At 44.6% G+C, this 25,669-nt stretch overlaps 3 protein-coding genes across 4 annotated transcripts in view; 2 read left to right on the top strand and 1 right to left on the bottom strand.

Moving 5' to 3' along the window:
- The window catches only part of syn1 (synapsin I), a 186,236-nt gene that overhangs the window by 50,400 nt on the left and 110,167 nt on the right, over nucleotides 1-25,669 (bottom strand). The gene's annotated exons all lie outside the window — the stretch shown is intronic.
- LOC103277701 (metalloproteinase inhibitor 1) lies at nucleotides 1,191-8,578 on the top strand. Its single transcript, XM_008103547.3, has 6 exons — nucleotides 1,191-1,327; nucleotides 2,035-2,190; nucleotides 3,285-3,373; nucleotides 4,019-4,133; nucleotides 6,463-6,584; nucleotides 8,282-8,578. The coding sequence occupies exons 2-6, from the start codon at nucleotides 2,043-2,045 to the stop codon at nucleotides 8,471-8,473; spliced, it is 666 nt and encodes a 221-aa protein (XP_008101754.1). The 5' UTR covers nucleotides 1,191-1,327; nucleotides 2,035-2,042; the 3' UTR covers nucleotides 8,474-8,578.
- The window catches only part of LOC103277700 (metalloproteinase inhibitor 1), a 51,411-nt gene continuing 35,344 nt past the window's right edge, over nucleotides 9,603-25,669 (top strand). The window contains exon 1 of the mRNA XM_008103545.3: nucleotides 9,603-9,808. The gene's annotated coding sequence lies outside the window, so the exon portion shown is untranslated. The remainder of the gene's footprint in view (nucleotides 9,809-25,669) is intronic.

Raw genomic sequence — 25,669 nt, 5'->3', positions numbered from 1 at the left:
TCCTGGAAGCTAAACTAGGTCAGATATGGTTAGTACTTGAATGGGAGACCATCAAGAAAAACTAAAGGCTATATTTTAGAGGAAGGAACTGGCAAAACCACCTCTAAGTAGCCCTTGCCTGAGAAAACCCCGCAAAAGTCATGGGGTCATTGTAAATTAGCAGGAGAATTGAAGACAAATACATACAAAGCAATAGAAATATTTCTTCCTGGAATAAAAAACACAGACTAAACTAGAGAGAAGGGATCTTTGATCTTTCAGATGTGCTGAATCAAAACTTCCACACACCTTTCCCACCAGCTACATTGGTTGTGTCTGGTGGGGACTTCAGTATGAAAGCCACTGAAGGATCTATAGCTCTAGAGCTATGATAAACCATTATACCAAATCCTTCATATTTAAGGAGGTTTCAACAATAATAGATACAAAAAGTATTTTGCCCTCTGACCTATAGTACCTATAAGCAAAATGAGTAACCTATTTACCAATGCTAAGCCCTCCATAAATTAAAAATGTTCCAAGATTCCTGGACGTAAACACACGCACATATACCATTGTTGCTGTGGTATCAAACAGTTATAATTCTGCACTGTGGATCATCTCTGTGAGGGTAGAAAGTCTGTACCTTTCACCCAATTGTGGGTGTAATGAGGAAAACCATGCTACTGTTTTGGTATGTCAATTTCCACATCACAAATAAAGTTGGCATTATTTTAAAATGCACATAACTGGACGAGCATGTACTTTAGAGTAAAGTTAAGCAATAACAATCAGATAGTGTATAAAAATAACATCACAAGATCTGGAAAAACGAATAAATCATAATCTATTCCTTAGTGAGGGATGAAGCAAAAATCTGGATCAGGGTGTTCTCCAGATGTAGCCAGCTCTATGATGCTGCCTTGTGGGTAGCCATGTTAAATTTATCTGGATACCTCTTCAAAGTCAGTGTCCTCATCAAACACAAGGATCACTTTTCTTTCGTTGAGTAATCCAAAATTTTCCCTAAATCCTTTTGGAAATGGTGAAACCTGTTGCTGTGTTGCTGCTGCTGGTCCCACCCCACAATTGCCCTTCCCTCTAGCTTCCTGCCACCATCTCTATCACTTAAGTCGGATTAATCAGTCAGCGCACACTCCATCCTGGCATGACTTGACTCTGGATTTGAAACCACAGGCTAGGGCTGCCCCGCCCCTTTGGCAGTCGGGACAGGAAAAGCAGGGGGAGACAAAGGGGAAGTGGGGCAATATTTAAGTGCAAGCCAGAAGGGCTGGGAGACGAAGTCTGAAGTGGCAGAGGACACCTAAAGAGACTCGCAGATATCAAGGTGAGACGGAAGCTCTAAATATTCTTTTGCAGCACTTTGAGCCTTGCTCCAATTCTGCCTCCTATCCTGTGGGGAACCTATCGCAACCCTTTAACTGATCCCCTCCCTTTAGACTGCAACTCCTTTTACCAGGGAAATATCCTAAGGAACTCCAGGAATCCCTGGTCTTTTTTTTCATTCCTGCCTGGTCTTACTCTTCTTATTCGCTCCTCTCTTCTGCACTGCCACAGGCACCACTCACCTTGGACATTCTGGTTTGGTTGGGTCATGAGAGCTGTCTATTTGAGGCTTTTCAACAGAGGCTGGATGGCCATCTGTCGGGGGTCTGATTTTCCTGCTTCTTGGCAGGGGGTTGGACTGGATGCCCCACAAGGTATCTTCCAACTCTATGATTCTATGAATCTATGATTTAGTAATGGATTCTTCTCTTCGTCATGTTCTTTTCTTCTTTTCAAACTCAGGCCTGCCCTCCATTGCCTGTCACAGAACCAGGATACAGAGGAGTTTTGTTCCTCTGGGAGTGCAGACCTCCTTTGCTCCCTGCTGCTCAAAATAGAGCTGTCAATTGCTCCGCTGATCCTGTACCGCTGCAGCTCAGTGTGGGATGTCTCCACATCTCTTTCTTCCAACTCCCTCTTCTGAAATAACTCTACCTTCCCCACTCCCCAAATCACACCACTGACTCACATTCCTCCTCATCTTCTTAGCCAAAAGAATGACCGAAAGAAGGAAAATGAACTTGGCTAAAGTAAGCGGATTCCTGTCTGCCAGCTTCCTCCTCCTCACTCTGCTAGGAGATACCACCGAGGCCTGCTCCTGTGCCCGCCGGCACCCCCAGACGGCATTCTGCTCCTCTGATATCGGTGAGTCTCTGGAACCAAGTACCATCAATAAACTTTCTCTCTGCAGTCTCTCACCTCTCCCTCCATTGAAACTTGCCTTCTGCTATGAAACCTGATGCTTCCTATTATCTGGATTCTTTTTCTACATTCTTAAATAGAGTACATGCTCTCACGCTCCCTGCCCAGTCTGTAAACAGCTACTTGTTTTGTTGCTTTGTAGTACATATGTTGCAGGACTTTATAGGTGTGCACCTATGTTATAAAGAGGGGAAAGAGCAAGGTCTGAAAAGAGGGATAGATGAGAACCAAGAGGGACCATGTACAAGAAAGGTGATTTTGGCTAAACATTTAGAAGAATTTCTTGGAGGTATTAGCTGTTAGAGGGTGAAAAGAAACTGCCTTGCAAGATGACAGACTCTTTTTCACAAGAGGTTTTCAAACAGAGGCTATCTTAACAGGGTACTCTACAGACCCATTCAAAGATACCTTCAAACTCTCTGGTTTTCAAGGTGAGCAACACACAGCCTACGGATGCATGCAGTCCCTTTATCCATTTTGAGGCTTTTTCTTTTCCTGACATTTTAAAACTGGGGAGAAAAAACACTCTGCCCAGTAGTCCATGGTGTATGAAGTGATCAAACTGGCATCCTCCTTCACCAGAGATCTGTTGCACTTGATAGGAGATTTTGGTGCCACTATAAAAGTAAATAAATCATAGAATCTTATGGAAGGGACCACAAGGACCTTCCAGTCCAATCCGATGCTACATGGGTATATACAACTACAGTATCCCTAAAGGATGTCCATCTAATCTCTGTTTAAAATGGAAATATCTAGGTATCTGGACTGGAAACAAGTTAAGTCTAGCTCACATTCTGAAGCAATGGCAGGTTTCAAAATCTGGCCTCACAAAACAGAATACTTCTTAACCCAAACTAGAAAGAAAGAATTTTAAGCTTCGTAACAGAGAATACAGGGCAGGAATTGTATCAATCAGAGGAAGCCCACAGATCATCAATGGCCCTTCTGTAGCATTAACAATGCACAGCAAAGTCAGAAGAACGGGAAAACCACAAAAATAAAGCTGACAACCCCATCTCAACTTCTTTCTACAGTGCTCAGGGCCAAATTTGTGGCTGTCAATAAGATGGAGGGGAATCTCTCAGAAAGAAGGTGGATGTACCATGAGATCAAAACCATCAAGGTAAGCATTTTATCCTGATAAGGCAGTTTCCTAAAGCACCCATTGATATTAGAAGAAATGAAAAGGCAAAAGAATCCATTTATCTATTCTTTTTTTTAATGACTTTACATCTACCTAGCCAGCCAGCATGGTAGAGTGATTTAAGCATTGGACTATGACAGGAAACCAGGGTTCAAATTCCTACTCAGCTGTGGAAACCCACTGGGTGACCTTTGAGGAAGTCACACTCTCTCATTTTTTGAGGAAGGCAAAGGCAAGTCCCTTCGGGACAAATCTTACAAAGAAAGCCCCATTACAAATTCACTTCAGGGTTGTCATAAGTCAAAAGCAACTTGACGTAACACAACAAATACATCTCCCAAGGGTGGATAGAGCCTTTGGTTCCCACAACAAGTTCAGATTATAATTCTCATCAATTTTTTGAGGAAAATCTGTATTTCTGCACAAAAAATAAATGTTTCACTCTGGCTGGCAGAGAAAGAGGACATTTTCAACCATCCTTTTCACTTTTCACACAACAATGAAAATATCATGGCAGTTCTTGAAGCATGGTGACATGCCCGTTGTCCTGAAAGACAAGAATATTTATTTGTTTAAGTGCCCTTTGATAATTGAAAAACCTCCCTTCACCCCACTTCTCTCCAGCTCTACAAAGGTCCCGAGGAGATGCAAGATGTCCGCTATGTCCACACTCCACCTATTGATGGCGCATGTGGATACTTCCATGGTGGACCACTCAAAGAAGAATACCTCATTACAGGTAGGGAATACCACCCACCACATGGGGAGATCTGGGACATTTCAAATTCAGATGGATAAACACCCCTTGTAACTCATGCAAGTGTAGATGCATTTGCCATGTCATGGGGCATGTCACTGCACCATAAACAGGGAGTGAGGAATATCAGCAGAACTCGATAGTGAGGGAAATCGACTTTGTGCGTTCTTAGACACTGTGCTAGCAAATTGTATATACAAGGAAAAATACTTTCCCTTCAATATCGGTCTGGATCTATCTTGTTGGAATAAAAAGCCTTTCTCCAACCTTGGGAAACAGTTTTGAGTTTTCATTAACAGGCTGCAAATGGTCAGCCATGAAAACATATTTCAATACAATCCCAGTATCTGTGGGAGTAGTACCTGCAGTTTCACATACAATGAAATACAGTAGAGTCTCACTTATCCAAGACTCGCTTACCCAACATTCTGGATTATCCAACACATTTTTGTAGTCAATGTTTTTAATACATCGTGATATTTTGGTGCTGAATTCATAAATACAGTAATTAACTACATAGCATTACTGCGTATTGAACTACTTATTCTGCCAAATTTGTTGTCTAACATGATGTTTTGGTGCTTCATTTGTAAAATCATAACCTAATTTGATGTTTAATAGGCTTTTCCTTAATCCCTCCTTATTATCCAACATATTCGCTTATCCAACATTCTGCCGGCCCGTTTATGTTGGATAAGTGAGACTCTACTGTATGTACAACACAATCCCAAGACCAAGGGTTCTCACATTTTTTCAGCCGCAGAGCCCTTTTGAAGCAAAAGTTTCTCGTGGAGCTCCAAGAAATGATTTTATATATATAATAATATGTACAATGTATATATAGCAGGAATGGGCAAACTTTTTGAACAATGGAAGACTCCAGGGACCATCCAGTCCAACATCCTTTCTGCCATGCAGGAAAAAGCACATTCAAAGCATCAGATGGCCCTACAGCCTTTGTTGTTGTTGTTGTTTTAATAATAATAATAGCAAAAATCCTAGTAGCCATCCCATTCAACTCCCATCTGCCATGCAGAAAAAGCACAATTAAAGCACCCCCTGAGCGGTAGGGGTGGGGAATAGGGTTTTGGAAGCAAGATGGTGTGGAAAATGAGGAAAAATGTTTTTGGTGGCAAGAGAGACGGGGGAGGGGAGGAGCAGGAAAGATGAGAATAAGCTTAGAGGGGGAGGGGGAGGAGGGAACTGCGGAGCCTCTCAGTATAATTTGTGAGCCCTAAGGACTCCCCGGAGCACACTTTGAGAACCTTTGCCCTAGACCTTTACTATGACTTCCTTGGTAATTTGAGCAGAAGTCCTTCACTTCACTGGGGTTCACAATGGTCTACAATTTCAGGTATATATGCAAAGTCCAGGTACATATCTCTCATAGACACAAAGGATATCCTATTTCTTCTTACAGCATGGCAACAGGGAGAAGTCTTTGGATACTGTGGTTTAGGCATACTATAAGTCCATACACATCTTATTGAAAGGTAGACAGAGGGTTTCCAATAGCTCCCAGTATTCTTATCTCTGAGGTTTAACAGACAGTACTTTTAAACCTCTCTTCAGATCTGTTTCACTCATTCTTCTCCCAAGTCCCTGCAGTCTGTCAACATTCACCTTGAAAAGCAGAACCCAGAACCCTAGACACAGTGCTCCAGATATGACCTCGTGGTTTTGTTCAGATCTAATAAGCCAAAGAGAAAACTGATTAAAATGTTCAGGAGGGACAGTTTAGTACGATTTCCTATTCTCAATTATGACTACCAAAGTCAGGAAAGAATATACAAAACATTAAATCAGGCAAAATGGTTCTATTAGCATTATTAATCAGGGTAAGGAATAGCTGTTTTTGGCATAGGACTTGCATTTCTCAGGCACAGACGTATAATTCTATCTGCAAGGGAAGATTATATTCAGCCTATCGTTTGATCATGAAAATGGCAATATTAGTAATACCCGGGTGTTATGTGGTTTCTGGGCTGTATGGCCATGTTAAAGTAGCATTTTCTACTGACGTTACGCCTTCATGCCAGCCAAAGATGCGAAACATCAGGAGAAAATACTGCTAGAATACGGCTATACAGCCTAGAAACCACACAACAGCCCAGTGATTCAGGCTGTGAAAGCCTTCACCAATCCACAATACCCTTTCTAGCATCTCTCCAAGCTACCCAAGTTATAAAAATAAAATATGCAGCTGTGATTTACCAGACTCAGCTCTGGGTTTAATGTGTTAACAAGACAATTCTGCATTTGCCACTCCTTCAAACTCATATGGGCTTCTTCTCTTTTTCACCTTCAACAGGAAGAGTGAAAGGCGGCAGAGTCACAATCTCAATATGTAATTTCATCAGACCATGGGCTGAGATAACTCTTGCACAGAAGCGAGGCTTCACCTCAGAGTACAGCAAGGGCTGCTCCTGCTCAGTAAGTATCTGGCCACCAGGAGGGGTGACAAGTCCCAAGGTTGCAGCAACATCACTTAGATTTAAAATATTAGACATTTGCCAGATTTCTAAGGATGTGGGACCCACAAGAAACATCATCCATTCACTGAAGATGCTGTGAAGTTCAAAAGCTAGCGTCCTGGAAACAAGACACTAAAAGATACCAACCCCTTCCTTCTCAATTCTTTCATCCCGACACTAATACAGTAGCTCAGTTTTAAATTATTTAACTATGTGCCTTGTGGCTACAGAAGAATCTACAGGAAGATGGGCAATCTTCTAATGTAGGTATAGGAGGAAGGCAAAAAAGAGCCCTCTCAAATACGAATTCTGGTCCCAAGAATGAAATTTCTGGTCCCAAGAATGAAAGTCCTCAAATTTCCAGCCTTGCAGTAACTTAAAACTTCAGTTGGTGATTTAGGAATAATGTTTTTGGGCATACAAAGAAAAGGGACAAATAAAGTTATCAAGGAAATGTAAGCACAGCAGATATGAGATAGTACTGGGTGCAAATGGATTCTCTCTCTCTCTCTCTCTCTCTCTGCAATACTAAGTATTCAATGGGGGCAGAATTCTTTCCTCCATTTCATACTTACACTGTTCCTTAATTTGGCTGCCAGTCACAGAAAGTGAAAGCATGTTTGGCTATCAGCTGCAAACTCTGGGAAGTATGTTTTTCAGGTCCATTACTTCTCTGAGATGATGCAACTCAGTAGAGAACTAAAACTCTTTCCTCTGGGATTAGAATGAAAAGGCAGACCTCCAACCTCTTATTATGCTAGAAAAACCAAATGGTTTGTTTGCAAGGTAACAGCTGCCAGAGCCCCCTTTTACACTGCCCAATATCCCAGGATCTGATCCCAAATCATCTACTTTAAACTGGATTATATGAGTCTCCACTTCCAGATAATCCGCTTTAATTACCATGGATCAATGCTATAGAAAGATGGGAATTGCACTTGCACTCTTTGGCTGAGAAGGCTGAAGACCTTTGGAGATCTGTGTTGTTGTCTGTGCTGCTCTTCACATTGTGGTGCTGTTTAGAATCATAGAATCATAAAATCGTAGAGTTGGAAGAGACCTCATGGGCCATCCAGTCCAACCCCCTGCAAGAAGCAGGAAAATCTTATTCAAAGCACCCCCGATATGTGGCCATCCAGCCTCTGCTTAAAAGCCTCCAAAGAAGGAGCCTCCACCACTGTCCAGGGCAGAGAGAAAGAGTTCCACTGCCGAACAGCCCTCACAGTGAGGAAGTTCTTCCTGATGTTCAGGTGGCATCTCCTTTCCTGTAGTTTGAAGCCATTGTTCCACTTCCTAGTCTGCAGAGCAGCAGAAAACAAGCTTGCTCCCTTCTCCCTATGACTTCCCCTGACATATTTATACATGGCTATCATGGTTTGTGTTACATGTGACAGTCATAAGAAAGATCCCTTTGTTCTCATCTTAAGACAATTTCAGAGGGAATAATTAATAACATTGAGATTGGCAAGCGGTGCAAAATAGGAAACCTCCTAAGGGCTAGAAGGTGACTCTAGCCCACTGGTTGCTTATCTCCACATTAAGAAAGTTGAGACCACAGGAACTATGGGAAGGGCATGATTCAGGATACACTGCAGGAAAGTGGACATATTTTCTCTTCTGTTCTCCTCAATACTTCCATCTTCCTTTCTTCAACAGATTGTGGGCCGCTCTAACATATCTGGCAATCAGTGCTACTGGATGGAAACTTATAGTTCCCCGGAACAGAATGATTTCCAAGAAGAACATATGGCCTGCCTGCCCCAGATGGAAAAGAATGGCACATGCCACTGGCAGTCCTTGGACACAAAAGGATCCAGGTCCTTTCGTAAGAGGCGACTGATCCAGTGACATCTCCATAGACTCTCATGGAGCCAGAGTTCCATATTGTGATCCCCCCTCCCCACTCTTCTGTCTGTGTTGTCTCTTATTAAATAAATGCCTGTTCTAAACCTGCTCACTTGTCCTTTATTGTGAAAATGTGCACTTTCTAAAGATGCTACCATTTGTCTAATGACGCTAGAAAATCTGGGATTCTGTTAAGACTGGGTTGCTAGACCCTTTCTCTGGAAGAAAACCATGATATCTTGTGGAAAGGTTTCTGCAAATGGCTTAGAGTGAGGAGGAGGCGCAGGGTGACCCTTCAAATAGCCCAGATGACCATATTTTTTCATTTGAAAATTGACTCCAAATCTTTCACATCGTAACTTCTATTTTTACCCTTCTCCCTGTGTGTTGAATTCCCCACCTCAAGGAGCAAATAGACCACTGCTCAAAAACTGCCACCATATCTTAATCCAGGTCATGAGCAGGAACAGGACTTTTATTCCTGGCCAACGATATAACATGCAAAGAACATGTGCAAAGTAATTTTACGTTCACTGCCAAATAAGTGTAATCTTTCACACAGCCAGTTGAACTGGCATCAGAGTGATATAATTGTGCAGAATTATTTTTGTGAGAGTGCAATGTTTGTATCTTCAATCCAGCCAGGGGAACAGATGGACAGCATGCCACTGATTCAATTTATCAATTTCCATATCTCAAGGAAAGCTTGTACTTTATTTTAAAGCACACATTATCAGTAGAGCAGAGAAGGCTTTAGAGTGAAACCAAGCACCAATAGTCAGGGACAAAAGGTACAATTAACATCATGAGATCTGGGAAAACAAATCAACCACAATTTATTTATGGGAACGAATGAAGCAGAAATCTGGATGGGGGCTTTTTTCAGGTTTGGTAGCTCTAAGATGCCACCTTGTGGCATGCCATGTTAAATTTAGCTGGACACCTCTTCAAAGTCAGTCTCCCAACAAGCATAAATATCACTTTTCTTCGATTGGGGAATCCATTTCCCGCCTAGATCCTTCTGGAAATGGCAAAACCTGCTGCTGCATTGCTCCTCCTGGTCCCACCCCACAATTGCCCTTTCCCTTCCTTCCATCATCCTGCCACCATCTCTATCACTTAAGTCAGATTAATCAGTCAGCACACACTCCATCCTGGCATGACTTGACTCTGGACTTGAAACCACAGGCTGGGGCTGTCCGCCCCTTTGGCAGTCGGGACAGGAAAAGTAGGGAGAGAAAAACGGGAAGTGGGGCAATATTTAATTGCGAGCCAGAAGGGCTGGGAGACGAAATCTGAAGTGGCAGAGGATACCTAAAGAGATTCACAGATATCAAGGTGAGATGGGAGCTCTAACTGTTCTTTTGCAGCACTCTGAGCCCTGTCCCAATCCTGCCTCCTATCCAGTCAGGAACCCACTGCAACCCCCAAACTGATCCTCTCCGTTTAGATTTCAACTCTTTTTACTAGGTTAATATCCTAAAGAGCTCCACGAATCTCTTGTCTCCTTGTTGTGTCTCCCTGATCTTGTTCTTCTTATTCACTCCTCTCTTTTGCATTGAAAATTTTGCTGTAACTGATTCCAGCAGGCACATCATCTGAAATTGCCGTCTACTCCTCTCTTCATCCTGCTTCCTTCTTCTTTTCAAACTCAGTCCTAACCTCCATTGCCTGTCACAGAACCAGGATACAGAGGAGGTTTGCTCCCCTGGGAATGAAGACCTACCTTCTTCAAAATAGAGCCATCAATCACTCCCCTAATCCTGCACCCCTGCAGCAGCTCTGTGTGGGATGTTTCCACATCCCTTTCTTCCAACTTCCTCTCCTAAAATAACACTACCTTCCCCACTCTCCCAGTTACACCACTGAGTCACATTCCTTCTCGTTTCCTCAGCAAAAAGACAGAAGGAAAGAAGGATGATGATATTGGCTAAAATAAGTAAAATCCTGGCTGCCAGCTTCTTCCTCCTCACTCTGCTAGGAGATACCACTGAGGCCTGCAAATGTTAATTCTCGCACCCCCAGAGGGCATTCTGCTCCTATAAAATTGGTGAGTCTCTGGAACCCAATACCATCAATGAAGATTCTCCCTGCAGTCTTTCACCTCTCCCTCCATGGAAACTTGCCTTCTGCTATGAAATCTGATGCTCCCCATTCTCTGGATTCTTTTTTCTTTATTCTCAACTACAGTGCATGCTCTCACACTCCCTGCCAAGTCTATAAACAGCCACTTCTTTGGTTGTCTTGTGTTATGCAGGTTGCAGAAACCTCAACATGGCAAGTCCCCCTGCCCCAGGACAGTATATTCCATTGTTGGAAAACGGAATCTCTTTTTAGTAATTTTAATCCACTGTTTTAGGACTCTTCTACACAGCACAAAAGAAACAGAAGATAACGGGTTAAAGGGAGGGGGGGGGGGGTTGGCTAGATGCTAGATACTGGTGAATCCGGACTGAATTGCAGCAACGCAGCCAAAACATGGGATAAAGACATCCTCTTTTATCCTAGTTCTGGCTGGGAAATGCACATTTTTGCATGACTGTCTATTCCTATGCAGCGTTTCTCAATCTGGGGGTGTCAGAGGGGTCACCAAAGTCAATCAGAAAACACATATTTATGATGGTTTTAGGAATCCCTTTGGCAGAGAAGGCTGGATGTATGATGAACTACAACTCCAAAACTCAAATACAATGCCCAAACACTTCCAGTATTTTCTATTGGTCACGGGAGTTCTGTGTGTCAAGTTTGGTTCAATTCCATCATTAGTGGAGTTCAGAATGCTGTTTGACTATAGGTGATATATAAATCTCAACAACAACACCCAAATGACAAAATCAACCCCCTCTCAACCTCACCAGTTTTCAAATTTGAGTGTATTGGGTATTTATGCCAAATTTGGTTCAGTGAATGAAAATACATCCTAGATATCATATATTTGTGTTACGATTCTTAACAGTAGCAAAATTACATTCATGAAGTAGCAAAAAAAAAAAATTATGGTTGGGGGTCACCACAACATGAGAAACTGTATTAAGGGGTCGTGGCGTTAGGAAGGTTGAGAACCACTTGTGACAAAATGAAAATCATGCGTAGTTCGCATTTGACCAGTTCACACACTGTCTTGCCAGAGAAATAATATGCCACACAGATTTTCATTAAAGAACAGGAACTTTTACTATTTGAAATGCAGAACAACATATATACATTCATGTGAACAGTTGCACTGACTCAATGTCCTCTTGAGAGAGATTCAAATAGTCCTTAAATGTCCATGAAAAATGTCTTCTTTCCAGCAGCAGCCCAGGAACAAACATATGATCAGATCCGTTCGTCCAGAAAAACCTCGTGCTGTATCCATAAGTCAGTCCGTGTCATCTTTGTCATTTATTCCTTAAAAGCCTGGGCACATAGCCATGTTTTTAGGGCCCTTCTGAAGCCCAAAAGGGTTGGGACTTGTCGAATATCTCTGGGGAAGGTGTTCCACAGCCGGGGAGCCACCACCAATAAGGCCTTGTCCCTCGTTCCCACCAGCCATGCTTGTGAGGCAGGCGGGACCGAGAGCAGGGCCTCTCCAGATGATCTTAGGGATCTTGCTGGCTCATAGGAGGAGATACGTTCGGACAAGTAGATTGGGCCAGAACTGTTTAGGGCTTTATAGGTCAAAACCAGCACTTTGAATTGGGCTCGGTAGCATATCGGCAGCCAGTGGAGCTGGCTTAACAGGGGGTGGTACGCTCCCTGTAAGTCGCCCCAGTTATTCATCTGGCTGCTGCCCATTGTACTAATTGAAGCTTCCGGGACGTCTTCAAAGGCAACCCCATGTAGAGAGCACTGTAGTAGTCCAAGCAGGATGTAACCAGAGCGTGGACCACCGTGGCCAAGTCAGACTTCCCAAGGTACGGGCGCAACTGGTGCACAAGTCCTAGTTGTGCAAATGCTCCCCTGGCCACCGCTGAAACCTGGGGTTCCAAGCTCAGCGATGAGTCCAGGAGAACACCCAGACTGCGATGCTGTGTCTTCAGGGGGAGTGCGACTCCGTCCAACACAGGCTGTAACCCTATACCCTGTTAGGCCTTACGACTGACCAGGAGGACATGTCTTGTCTGGATTCAATTTCAATCTGTTCGCCCTCATCCAATCCGACACAGCGGCCAAGCACCAGTTCAGGACCTGAACAGCCTCCTTAGTGACAGGTGGGAAGGAGTGACAGAGCTGGACATCATCTGCGTACAGATGACACCGCACCCCGAAACTCCGGATGATCTCTTCCAGCAGCTTCATGTATATGTTAAACAACATGGGGGACAGTACTGACTCCTGTGGGACCCCACAAGACAATGGTTGTGGGACCAAGCAGGTGTTCCCCAATGACACCATCTGGGAACATCCCTCCAGGAAGGATCGGAGCCACTGAAAGACAGTATCTCCAAGCTCCATCCCAGCAAGGCGTCCCAGAAGGATACCGTGATCGATGGTATCGAAGGCTGCAGAGAGGTCCAGCAGAACCAGCAGGGACACACTCCCCCTGTCCAGTTCCCGGCGTAGATCATCGACTAAGGCGACCAAGGCTGTCTCGGTACCATGCCCCGGCCTGAAACCAGACTGCACCAGATCTAGAAAATCGATGTCTACACATCTGCAAGTTAATATTGGAGTAAATCAAACCAATCTCACCATTCATTAGTGCATTCCTAACATAATTATATTTTATGTCTATATGTTTGCTCCTTTGCTTTACCCTGGCTTGGTTAGCCATGTGTATGCATGTGTGGTTTTCTTCGAAAATTGTTGTGGGGTCCCTAACTGGAATCTAAAAGTCCTTTAGTAACTACCTTACTACACAGATTTCTGTGTATGCCATGCTCAGAGCACTGAACTCTGACTCACTTGAGCTAAGAGCAACAAATCCCTGTTTCTTTGACTTCCAGTCCAAAACTGTGTTTGCAAATTTGATCAAAATTCCAGTAGTCGATTTTCTGTCACTGCTGTTTGCAGAATCAGTATCTGTATAAACCTGCAAACATAAACTGTCACCTGGACTCAAAACTAAACAAAAATTCTGAATTTGCTTCAAATATCGTACAACTCTTTTAAGTCTATTCCATGCAGAAGTGGATGGGTTGCTTACATACTTGCTCAGGAAATTAACTGCAAACAATATGTCTGCCCTGGTGTAATTGCTTATATACAACAACTGTCCGATAATGCTCCTCTACAGTGCTTTATCTTTAAACAGATCAGAGTTCTCCACTTTACCTGTGAAACCTAAAATCATCAGTGACTGAACTCCCTTGCAATCCTGCATATTCATGTTTTCCAGCACTTGTATTATCTTCTCTTTTTGGCTCAAAATTCTTCTTGTTCCTTGCAATATTTACAGCCAAAAAAATACTGTGCTGTCCTAAGTTCCTTAACTTCAAATGTTTTCCCAGTTTATCCTCAAACTGTTTAATTTCCAAAAGCGACTCCGCTGAAAAACACAAGTCATCCACAAAGACGATAAGTGTCTGATAATCCTGCTTCAGACTCCTTGTAAATACACATGGGTCTGCTCTGCTCCTAACAAAACTCATTTGCTCAACTAATACCTCACTTAAACAATCATGCCAGGCAAGCCCCAACTGCTTCAATCCATACATGGCTTTTTGTAACTGATAGATCACACCATTTATCTTTCGTACCTGGTGGAGGCACCACATAAATAGTCTCTTTCAAATCTGCATTAAAATTAGCGGTGCTAATGTCAAATGATAGGTCTGCAAATTTAAACAAGCAGCAATCTTCAAAATTAATCTCACTGAACTAGGGCTCACAGTTGGAGAGTACACTTCCGTATGGTCTACATTTTTGACCTGTGTAAATCCCCTAGCCACTAGTCTTACCTTATATCTCGTAGAGAAAGGTTGTCCTGTTACACACAGTATATAATAGAAACGAAGTAGCAAACGTATAATCACCAAGGCACATATATAAACTATTTTACAGCATTATATAAACTATTTCATAGCATTATAGCAAACATAGCATTCATGTTTATATATTGCCAAAATAAAGGAGTTCATAAACTGAGGTTAAAGCTCAGTATTCAGTGTTGTCTTGAAGCTTGGTAGAAAAAGCATCTCAATTGATGATCTTTATAAATGAGGGTTGTACCCTTTAAACAAATTATCAAAGTCCCAAGCAAGAAAGAGTCTTCAGAATGTACATTCAAAGAAAGCAACAGCAAAAAACAACAAGGGTTCCCGGGGTATTCTATGTCCTTGTTTCAGGATGGGTGTCCCTTCTTCAGGTTTAGTTGCTTCTTGTATAGTCTTCTGAAGATTATTACAAACTGTATTATAAGGAGACAATATAATAGATTTGCTGTTACCAGCACCCAGTAGCATGAAACAAAATTTAAGGATATTTGCAAAAAAAACTTACTTTCACTTTTCTAGGTAGTGGCTCTGCACCGTCACCAAACTCCTGGATTTTGTACAACAGCTTAAAGTTCAGATGTCCTAATGCCCAGTGCAAATCATGTATGCATCCTTGATGAAGAGGAGTATTTTTGCTAATCATGTTAACCTCACATTGGTTGCTCTTTGGGGTTAGCACATACAAGTCACCCTGTAATTTTCCAGTCCTGCAAAGTTTGTTCCCTTTTAAATTTTTAACATTGCCCCAGAGAATGTTACATCATACCCCTCTTTATCCAATTTACACACTGATAGAAAGTTGTATTCTATCTCTGGAATTAAAAACACATTTTTAATTCTGCCCAAATGTTTAACATCAACCTCCCCTTGACCCTAACATGATATCTTTTGCCATCTGCAAGAGAAACTTTAGCACATTCAGGTTTGGCAAGGTTAGAAATTAGATCTCTATTATTTACAATATGCTGAGAGCATCCAGAGTCAATACAGAAAGGTTCTTTGTCTTCTGAGTTTCCTTCAGACTATACCATCTTCGCATGTGATGAACCCCTCTTCTGGTTCACCTTTTTTCCTTGCTGCTTAGGACAGTTCCTCTTGAGATGTTTAGGAGACCCACAGTTGAAGCACCTCTTGACCACATAGACTTTCTCCGTCTCTTCTTCAGTCATTGCCACAGCTGCTCCTGGTGATCACCTCCCCTGGGGATCCAGGCCACGATCCTTTCTCCTCGCCCAGTCGGCTGTCAGTCTTGCACTGATATTCTGCAGATTCGGCTCGGCTTCTGGTAGTTTTAAGCAAATTTACAATGCCATCAAAAGAATAATCAATCGAGGTTAGAACAATAAAACATTTGTTCTCCTCAGTGAGGTGGAAACGTCTTTCCCACAGCTGAAAAAATAAGGTCTGTAGTGTCTGCAAATGTTCTTTCAGACTTTCATTCCTTTGCAAACAATCTCCTGGCAAGAACAGCCACTGTAGCTGCCGAATCCGAAGCATGGACTTCTCTCAGCCTCACCCAAATCTCATGGGCAGTAGGCAGGTTGCTTATCTATATCACTAGTTTGTATGTTGTGTTTATGCATCAGCTTTCTATTCAGTCAGTGGTTCCCTTGATGTATGGTAAGAACACTATTCCTCTGGGTGGATCTTTGTCTTTGCTTTCGTGGCTTGTTCTTGGTCTTGCAGCTTTTCTGATGTCTGTGGTGGAGTGTCCATTGGCCTGTAGAGCCCAGTTTAGGTGGCTCAGTTCATCTTGGAGGAGGTGGGCTTTGCGAATTCTTTTTGTACGGTCTGCCAGGGATTTAATTGTGCTTCTTTTTTGATTTAGATGATGATTGGAGTTTCTATGATGTCATGGAGACACAGCTGATTTCCAGGGGCCTTAAACAGAGCAGGAAGGACACCCATTGAAGTTCTCTGAAATTCTTTATTTTAAAGTTTCTAAACTCAATGAAAACTCAATGAGCATGAAAACACAACTGGGGAAAGAGAAATCCGGGGGAAGTTTTTTCTCTCTTCAAAATCCCTCTGTTATGCGCTGATCCTCATATTGCGCACATGGGAATCTCTTATTTTATATTACAGTATTCGCATGTGAGCATATGAAGGCCAGCACATAACAAAGTTTTTTTTAAAAAAAAATCTTTCTGGTGGATGTCCTTTGTCCGCCCTCCATTTTATTTTGAGACAAAAAAAAGGGGGCTGTGAGGACAGCAGGAGAAGATAGCCCAGAGCTCGCAGGTCTGTGTGGGGACCTGTAGTGTGATGACTCATGGGCCATGTAGTCCCGTTCCTAGCGCTGTTGAGACAGATGAAGAGGAAAACTTGGGTTTTCCACCGTTTCAGCCAGAATTGGAACTTTCCCAGCCAGAATTGGAGCCCTTGCACCTGCAGGAGGTTTGTCTTCCAGAAATCTGCCAAACAAGCCCTGAGTCAGAATCTCCCCCATTTTCTCGCCGTAGTTATTATCAACAACAAAAAGGAGTTCAACAGGCTAATCGCAGAAGCTTGAGAATCGCAGCCAGGCATTCAGCTGATTAAGACTGCTTCCATGAGAAATTCTAGGGAGTCATGCATCTGGACACAGAGGTTGACTTTCGGTTCTGGTTCCCCAGAGAAGTGTTCTTTGGTGGGAAAACGAGACCCTATTTAGGTTCCTTGCCCCGTAGGAATCTTGCGGAGTCAATTCGTCAGCTACTGGAGTAGTGTGTGTGTGGACAGCGCTACTCCCGCTTCCAAGCCTTCGTTCCCGCTTCCAAGCCTTTGTTTCCAGCCTTGTTTTGCTCCACGGACCTTGCCTTGCTTCCCGGACCTTGCCAAGTAATTACCACGGATCTTGTTCTTGCTCCTCGTTTCTTGTTGCCTTGAATCAAGCCTTGTGTTCCAAGAATCAAGTTACTTCCTAGCCTTGCTTAAGTTTCATGGACTAAAGGACCTTGTCAGCTCCCCTCACTTTGCTTGGCAAAGTGAGTGTTTCGGTTATTGGATTACAACTTTGGACCTTAATATTCCATATTGGACATTGTTTCTTTGGACTAATTTTGACCTTTCCTGAAAGGTCTACTTCTGAACTATTTCCTACACTTGCTTTTATTAACTTTATATATTTCCTTAATAAAGATATTAGATAGATTCTGGCCTCTGTGTATGGTTATTGGTGCTCTGCAGCCTGGGTCGTGACAGTTTGACTCCGCCACCCTAAGCACCAATTAACCTAGGCCAGAATGTCTACCGGAGCCGGACCGGGTGGCCAGCCGCTCAGCTACACCATCGACAAGGATGAAGTGGACCGAATCCGCGATAAGCTCAATGCGCAGGAGGGAGAAATAAGGGGCCTGAAGGAACGCGGGGTCCGTCTCCCGGCCTTGGCGTTGCCGACCAAGTTTTCTGGAGAAGCTTCTAAGGTTCATGTTTTCCGTCGCCAATGCCAGGCTTATATAGAGGCCCGTAATGCCGAGTTTCCCCAAGAAGACATCAAGGTGGCGTGGATTTACAGTCTCCTAGACGGGCCAGCGGCCAACTGGGCGACGGCACTGTTCGACCAAGTCTCCCCACATCTGAGATCAGCGCAACACTTCTTGGATCACATTAAGGCGACTTGGGGGATCGAGGACAATTTGGAGGCGGCCGGCCACAAACTCCGGCGCCTCTCCCAAGGGGACAGACCCTTGTCCCAGTACATAGCCGAGTTCCGAGTGCTGGCCCATAACACCGGCTGGAACGACATAGCCCTCAGAGGACAGTTTCAGGAGGGTCTCAACATCAAGATGCTGGAGGAAATCTCCAAGGTGGATCCCCCACACTCTCTTGAAGGACTCATTGAGCAATGTTTACGAGCTGAAGTCATGCTTGCCAATAGAAAGCAATGGATCCGAGGCCAGAGCGGTAGGGCTGGAGCGAAACCTCCCGCTCCCACCGGCATCCAGCCGCGTCCAGTGTGGAGACCCCCGCCACCAGCCCCATATCCCAGAGGGAGCGAGGAGGTGCCGATGCAGCTGGGCAATGTACGTCCCAGGTTAGATGTTGCCAAGAAGGCCCGCCGCCAACGCCTAAATCTCTGTTGGTACTGCGGAAACGGGGGCCACTTTGCAAGAGAGTGTCCAGCCAAAGGGAAGCCCGCCGCCCGTCTGGCGGCGGCGTCCTCCACGGAGACGAAGACGTCTGAGGCGGCTGGCGCGAAGCCGGCGGGGGAAGCCAGCGACCGGGCGTAGAGAGGCTCGCCAACCCGGTCAAAAACCCCACCCAAGAGCCGCCAACCGGGGTCCTATTTCTCCTAGTGGTCACCCTGTGGTCAGCGAAAAAAGGACCCGTCATGATCCACGCCATGATAGACTCAGGAGCCACAAACAATTTCATTGATAGAGAGTATGCCGACTCTCTGGGATTACAATATCACGATTTCAAGAACGCCCGTGTGGTGCAGGCCATAGATGGCCGCCCCCTCAAGACGGGTCCAGTAAGCCAATTGTCAGAACCCACCAGAATGTGGATAAGGGAACACATGGAAGAGATTTCCTTCTTTGTTACCGAGGTTCCCCATTTCCCTGTGATTTTGGGAATTCCATGGCTGACCCTCCACGACCCAAACATCTCCTGGTCCAACAGAGAACTGCAGTTTGCTTCAAAATATTGCCAAAACCATTGTCTTGTAGCCAAGGTCTGCCATACCACAGACGCTGAACCCATCATTACCTTGCCCAAGAAATACTCAGACTTTTGGGATGTATTCAGTGAAAAAGAAGCCGAGAGACTACCCCCGCATAGACCTTATGACTGTGCCATTGACTTGGTGGAGGGGGCCCCGATCCCGCGAGGGGACCTCTACTCCCTGACTGAACCACAGCAAGAAGCTCTCAGGGAGTTCTTAGAGACAAACCTCCGCAAGGGGTTCATCAGACCCTCTCAATCCCCAGCCGCTTCCCCAGTGATGTTTGTGAAAAAGAAGTCAGGGGACCTACGCTTGGTGGTGGACTATAGGGCATTGAACAATATCACTAAGCGAAACCGATATCCCCTGCCTTTGATCTCGGACCTCTTAGACCGGCTTCGAGGGGCCAAGGTTTATACCAAACTGGATCTTCGAGGAGCTTACAATCTAGTTCGCATCAGGGAAGGGGACGAGTGGAAGACCGCCTTCCAGACTAAATTCGGTTTATTCGAGTCCCGGGTCATGAATTACGGTTTATGTGGAGCTCCCGCAACGTTCCAGCATTTTGTCAATGACATCTTTCAGGATTATCTAGACCGGTTCTTGATTATCTACTTGGACGATTTTTTGGTGTTTTCTAGATCACAATCAGAACATGAGAACCACGTCAGAATGGTGTTACAACGATTGTGGGACCACGGACTTTATGCCAAGCTGGAAAAATGCGCTTTTGATCTACAAGAGGTAGATTTCCTGGGATACCGTGTCTCGCCACTAGGGCTCACCATGGACCCGGCGAAGGTTTCAGCAGTATTGGAATGGCGGGCGCCAACCAACAAGAAAGAGGTGCAACGTTTCTTGGGGTTCGCGAACTACTACCGCAAGTTCATTCCAGACTTTGCCCGCTGGTCTGATCCAATCACCAGCTGCATCCGTGGGAAACAGCCTTTCCGCTGGACAGAGCAAGCAGAGAAAGGATTCCAGCAACTAAAGAAATTGTTCACGTCCCAGCCAATTCTTCAGCACCCAGATCCTGAAACCCCTTTTGCCGTGCAGGCGGACGCCTCCGATGTGGCGATTGGGGCTGTACTCCTACAACCAGTGGGAGATCATCTTCACCCTTGTGCCTTCTACTCCCGTCAACTGACCGCACCAGAGAGAAATTACACTATTTGGGAAAAGGAACTTTTGGCCATAAAGGCAGCCTTTGAAACTTGGAGACATTGGTTAGAAGGGGCCAAATGTCCCATTGAGGTCCATACTGATCATCGGAATCTAGAGCATCTAAGAACTGCCCGCAAGCTAAATCAGAGGCAACAACGCTGGGCTTTATTCTTTGAACGTTTTAACTTCCAAATCCATTATGTAACCCCAGCCCAGACCAAGCAAGCAGATGCTCTGTCACGGAAACCGGAATATGCTGCAGGGCGCAAGGAGACCATTGAGTCCCAACTGCTGCAGCCCGAGAACTTTGCCACGCTCACAGTGGGAAACACCAAATCCACTCCAATTGAATCAACTCCCTCTACTCCAGGGCCCCTTTGTGCTCAGGAAATCAGGGCTAGTCAGCAAGCAGATGCCTGGGCTCAGGACCAACTTCGCCAAGGACTACATTTCCCCTTTTCGCTTAAGGATGGGTTACTTTGCTATAGAAATCATGTCTACATCCCTCCAGGACCGGGCAGGGAAAAAGCACTTCGTCTGTGTCATGACTGCAAGCCAGCAGGGCATTTCGGACTATTTAAAACCATGCATTTGATCCTAAGAGATTTCTGGTGGCCCAAGATCCGCAAGGATGTGGAAAAATATGTCAATACCTGCCCAGTATGCCAGCGCTCCAAGACAAGAAGGGAAAAGCCCTCAGGGCTTCTGCATCCCCTTCCTACCCCATCTCGCCCATGGGAAATAATCTCTGCGGATTTTATCACTGATCTACCACCTTCCTGTGGATTCACCACGATCCTAGTGGTGGTGGACCTTTTTACCAAGTTAGCCCACTTCATTCCCTGCGATGGCCTCCCCACGGCCAAAGAGACTGCAGATTTATTCCTTCAACATGTTTTCAGACTGCATGGGTTGCCCAAGAGTTTGGTCACAGACCGTGGGTCCCAATTCACCTCTCGTTTCTGGAAAGCACTACAAAAACTATTGGACATAGACTCTCGTTTATCTTCGGCTCACCATCCCCAAACGGATGGGCAAACTGAGCGCACCAATGCCACTTTGGAACAATACCTTCGCTGTTATGTGAACTACCAGCAGGACAATTGGGCTTCCCTGTTACCGCTGTCAGAGTTTGCCTATAACAATGGTGTCCAGGCTTCAACTAAAGAAACCCCGTTCTTTGCAAACTACGGCTTCCATCCACGTTTCTTTCCTTCTGTCATTGAAACCTCAGAAGTTCCCGCAGCAGAGGACTGGCTGCAGGAACTCACAACGGTGCAACAACTTTTGCTCCAGCAACTAGACCAAGCCAAGGAGGACTATAAACGCCACGCTGACAATCATCGCCAGCCGGGCCCCGAAATCAAGGTAGGAGACCGGGTTCTTCTGTCCACTCGTTTTTTGCCCTCCCATCGCCCTTGCCGGAAGTTAGATGCCCGTTTCATTGGCCCCTATCCAGTGGTGGCGCAACTTAACCCCGTGACTTTCAAACTTCAACTCCCGCGCTCTATGCGCATTCATCCAGTGTTTCATCCCTCTCTGCTCCTTCCGGCGGATGGTGTGCGCCCTGATGTAGACCGGCCGGCCCCCACTTCTATTTTGGTGGATGGGGAGGAGGAATTCGAGGTTCAGGACATTTTGGATTCTCGCTTTCACCGCCGCCGCCTTCAATATCTCATTGACTGGGTGGGTTTTGGTCCCGAGGAACGCTCTTGGGAAGACGCTTCCACAGTCCATGCCCCCGATTTAACCCGCCGCTTCCATCAGACCTATCCCGCCAAGCCGCGGCCTCGCGCCTCGGGGAGAGAGTCCCATTTTGAGAGGGGGCTTGAGGAGGGGGATAGTGTGATGATTCATGGGCCATGTAGTCCCGTTCCTAGTGCTGTTGAGACAGATGAAGAGGAAAACTTGGGTTTTCCACCGTTTCAGCCAGAATTGGAACTTTCCCAGCCAGAATTGGAGCCCTTGCACCTGCAGGAGGTTTGTCTTCCAGAAATCTGCCAAACAAGCCCTGAGTCAGAATCTCCCCCATTTTCTCGCCGTAGTTATTATCAACAACAAAAAGGAGTTCAACAGGCTAATCGCAGAAGCTTGAGAATCGCAGCCAGGCATTCAGCTGATTAAGACTGCTTCCATGAGAAATTCTAGGGAGTCATGCATCTGGACACAGAGGTTGACTTTCGGTTCTGGTTCCCCAGAGAAGTGTTCTTTGGTGGGAAAACGAGACCCTATTTAGGTTCCTTGCCCCGTAGGAATCTTGCGGAGTCAATTCGTCAGCTACTGGAGTAGTGTGTGTGTGGACAGCGCTACTCCCGCTTCCAAGCCTTCGTTCCCGCTTCCAAGCCTTTGTTTCCAGCCTTGTTTTGCTCCACGGACCTTGCCTTGCTTCCCGGACCTTGCCAAGTAATTACCACGGATCTTGTTCTTGCTCCTCGTTTCTTGTTGCCTTGAATCAAGCCTTGTGTTCCAAGAATCAAGTTACTTCCTAGCCTTGCTTAAGTTTCATGGACTAAAGGACCTTGTCAGCTCCCCTCACTTTGCTTGGCAAAGTGAGTGTTTCGGTTATTGGATTACAACTTTGGACCTTAATATTCCATATTGGACATTGTTTCTTTGGACTAATTTTGACCTTTCCTGAAAGGTCTACTTCTGAACTATTTCCTACACTTGCTTTTATTAACTTTATATATTTCCTTAATAAAGATATTAGATAGATTCTGGCCTCTGTGTATGGTTATTGGTGCTCTGCAGCCTGGGTCGTGACATGTAGTCAGGTTTGTTTATTCCTCTTTGAAAACCCACATTTTGGCACTGTCTGGAAGCGCCTTTAGTCTCTGGAACTGCAAAAAACAAACTTGCTCCATCTTCTCCCTTCTGACAAATGGCTATTATGCCATCTCTCAGTCTTCATACCCAGCTATCTGGATCTTTGAGTTTCTTCTTCTCTATGTTTCTGAAACATTCCCTTACAGGTGCTTTAAAATCACTTTTGAGTCAGAAAAAAGGCTCCCTCAAACATGTCTAGCACTACCCACTAGGCTTGTCCGATCGATGGAAAAAATATTTCAATTCTCGTTTCTAAAGTAGGGGGTGCCGGCTCTTCGATGTAGAAATTATTTCTAAATGTTTCACCCAAAATTTTCGGATATTTCCAAAAATTCGTAATGTTTCTAAAATGTTTCTAAAATGGCGGACGCGCATGCGCAATCGCCAAAAAACAAGAAACCAGGGGGGACTTTTCTGGGGGTCTTCCGCCCTCATTTCTTGAGCTAGTCGCATCAAATTTGGTACAGTGGGAGAACACATTCCACACTCTTTGCTTAACAAATTGCAGAATGTTCCCTGTCTCCTATGATTTTTGGCGAATTTTTATAACTTTTTATAATACACTATTTTTCAACATTTGAAGAAACCTGTTCCTGGTTTGAAAGTCTTATTTCCTGTTCAATTGGGTTCTTATCACTGTAAAAGTCCCTCTTCTACTTGTGTAGACTTTGGATTAGAAATGCAGCACACACCAAGCAATGCCTTGACAGGATTGGCAACGTCCTTTGGAAACTATAAATTGCTGTGGACCCTCTATTGAATCAAATCAATGTCTGACTTTGTGATTGCAGAGATAAAACTCAGCCCAAGGCTTGGGAATAGAAATGGAGCGTGAGGGAAGCAATGCCTTGGCGGGTGCCCCACGTCCTTTGGAAACTATTTCTTCCAATGTACCCTTTAGGTTTGAAAACAATGTGTGTCTTTGTGATTGCTGCAATAACACTCAGCCCAGGGGCTTGGGATTACAAACGGAGCGGGAGGGAAGCAATGCACTTGCAGGAATGCAGACGTCCTTTGGAAAAAAAAGTTCTCTAAAGCCAGCCACAGCAAGGACTCTGCCCCAAGCCCCCAGCCAATTTCCCCCCCAAAAAACACAATATCGAACCAACAGAAACACTCTACACCCAGTTAGCCCTCTCTACCCCAAACAAGCAAGCAGCAGCTTCCCAGCACGTGCCAAACACCCTCTCTCCTCAGTATCCCAACCCAGAATGGCTTGGGTCAGCTGCGGTTGGGGATTTTCATAGAGATCCTCCACGTGGACACGGAGGACGCTAGCCCCCACCTTTGGCAGCCATCGTGAAAGACTCTGATTGGCAGAGAGCGGCCATGTTAGGCTGCGCTAGGCTCCCATTCATGTTAGGTTGCAGAAACAAAAAAATAAATAAAAAATAATTTTTAAAAAATATTTTAAAAAAAATTTGGAAGGAAAAAAATTAACGAAAATTTTAAGAAACAATTAGAGAATGGGCCAATGATGGTTCGAATTACATTGCCAGTTGCGCCCAGGGAAAACATTTCAATACTCGTTTCAAAAAACCAGAACAATCCAAAATAATTACGAAATGAGAAACATAACGAATATTTGGACAACCCTACTACCCACTGATGGAGCTATATGATATATATCTATATTCCTTTTCTCATAGCCTTTTTTGCATCTAAAAAAAAAAAATCTAAAGTCCGATAGTTGAAAAGATAACTTAATGAAATCTAAGTAAAAGAGACACAGTTGTTTTGTACATTTTATTCTGATTAGCCAAATTGCTGGCGCTAGTTCAATTTCAGATTTATAGTTATATTTTTGCTCTGCTTTAAATTTTTTACTAGCTTGGGTACCTGGCAATGCCCTGGTTAGTTTACAGTGTTCTCGGGATCCTGGGGAACGATATCTCCAGAAATTCAAAATCAATTCCTTCTAAGCCCCGCCATAATTTAAAGATCGCTATGTAGGATATGTATGCCAAGTTTGTCAAGATCCATCATCAGCTGAGTTCACAGTTCTGTCTCGATGTGGGTGCACTATTCCTCCCAAATCTTGCCAGTATTCAAGGTTGGCCATGACAGGTATGTGTGTCACATTTGGTTCAAATCTATAGTTGGTTGGGCTCACAATGCTATCTGTATGTGCATGAACTACCAAAATTCATGGTCAATTCCCCACAAAGTCCTGTCCGTGTTCAAGATTTGCAGTGTTGGGTATGTATGCCATGTTTGGTAGAGCTCCATCCTCGGTTGGGTTCACAGTGCTCTATGGATGAAAGGGAAATCCCAAAATTTAGATCCAATATCTACCAAGAAGGGCTCTGCTAAGTTCGGAGAGAGTCAACTTAAAATCTGAAGCAATCCTCCACTCTATAGCCCCTTCTCCAACGGTTTTTGCACTATCCATTATCTGGACGGTCTGAAGGATTCTTCAGGAACGGAAAGTGTAGAACAGTGCTGTGAAAAGGGGAGAATATAAGGAGTCAGAGTTTGCAGGTCCGAGCAGGGCTGCCGCCATTACCGGAAAGGCATACTATCAGCAAGCCGGCTCTTCTAGTGCCCTTCTGGCTGCCTGGGATACTAAATCAGTCAACACCACTATGGGGATCCACCGTGTCACTGACTTGATTCCTCCGATCCCTTGGGCTTAGGCTCCTG

The sequence above is a fragment of the Anolis carolinensis genome, chromosome 2 (assembly GCF_035594765.1).
Source record: "Anolis carolinensis isolate JA03-04 chromosome 2, rAnoCar3.1.pri, whole genome shotgun sequence".
In the NCBI taxonomy this organism is placed as follows: domain Eukaryota; kingdom Metazoa; phylum Chordata; class Lepidosauria; order Squamata; family Dactyloidae; genus Anolis; species Anolis carolinensis.
The sequence above is the reverse complement of the archived record's forward strand: the minus strand, read 5'-3'. Positions and strand labels throughout refer to the sequence as shown.

What these genes read in the sequence shown, in the direction of transcription:
- LOC103277701 (XM_008103547.3), top strand. Translation starts at nt 2,043, where the DNA reads ATGACCGAAAGAAGGAAAATGAACTTGGCTAAAGTAAGCGGATTCCTG. An exon ending in ATTCTGCTCCTCTGATATCG is followed by an intron (nt 2,191 to 3,284) that starts GTGAGTCTCTGG and finishes TTCTTTCTACAG; the next exon opens with TGCTCAGGGCCAAATTTGTG. An exon ending in GCAAGGGCTGCTCCTGCTCA is followed by an intron (nt 6,585 to 8,281) that starts GTAAGTATCTGG and finishes TTTCTTCAACAG; the next exon opens with ATTGTGGGCCGCTCTAACAT.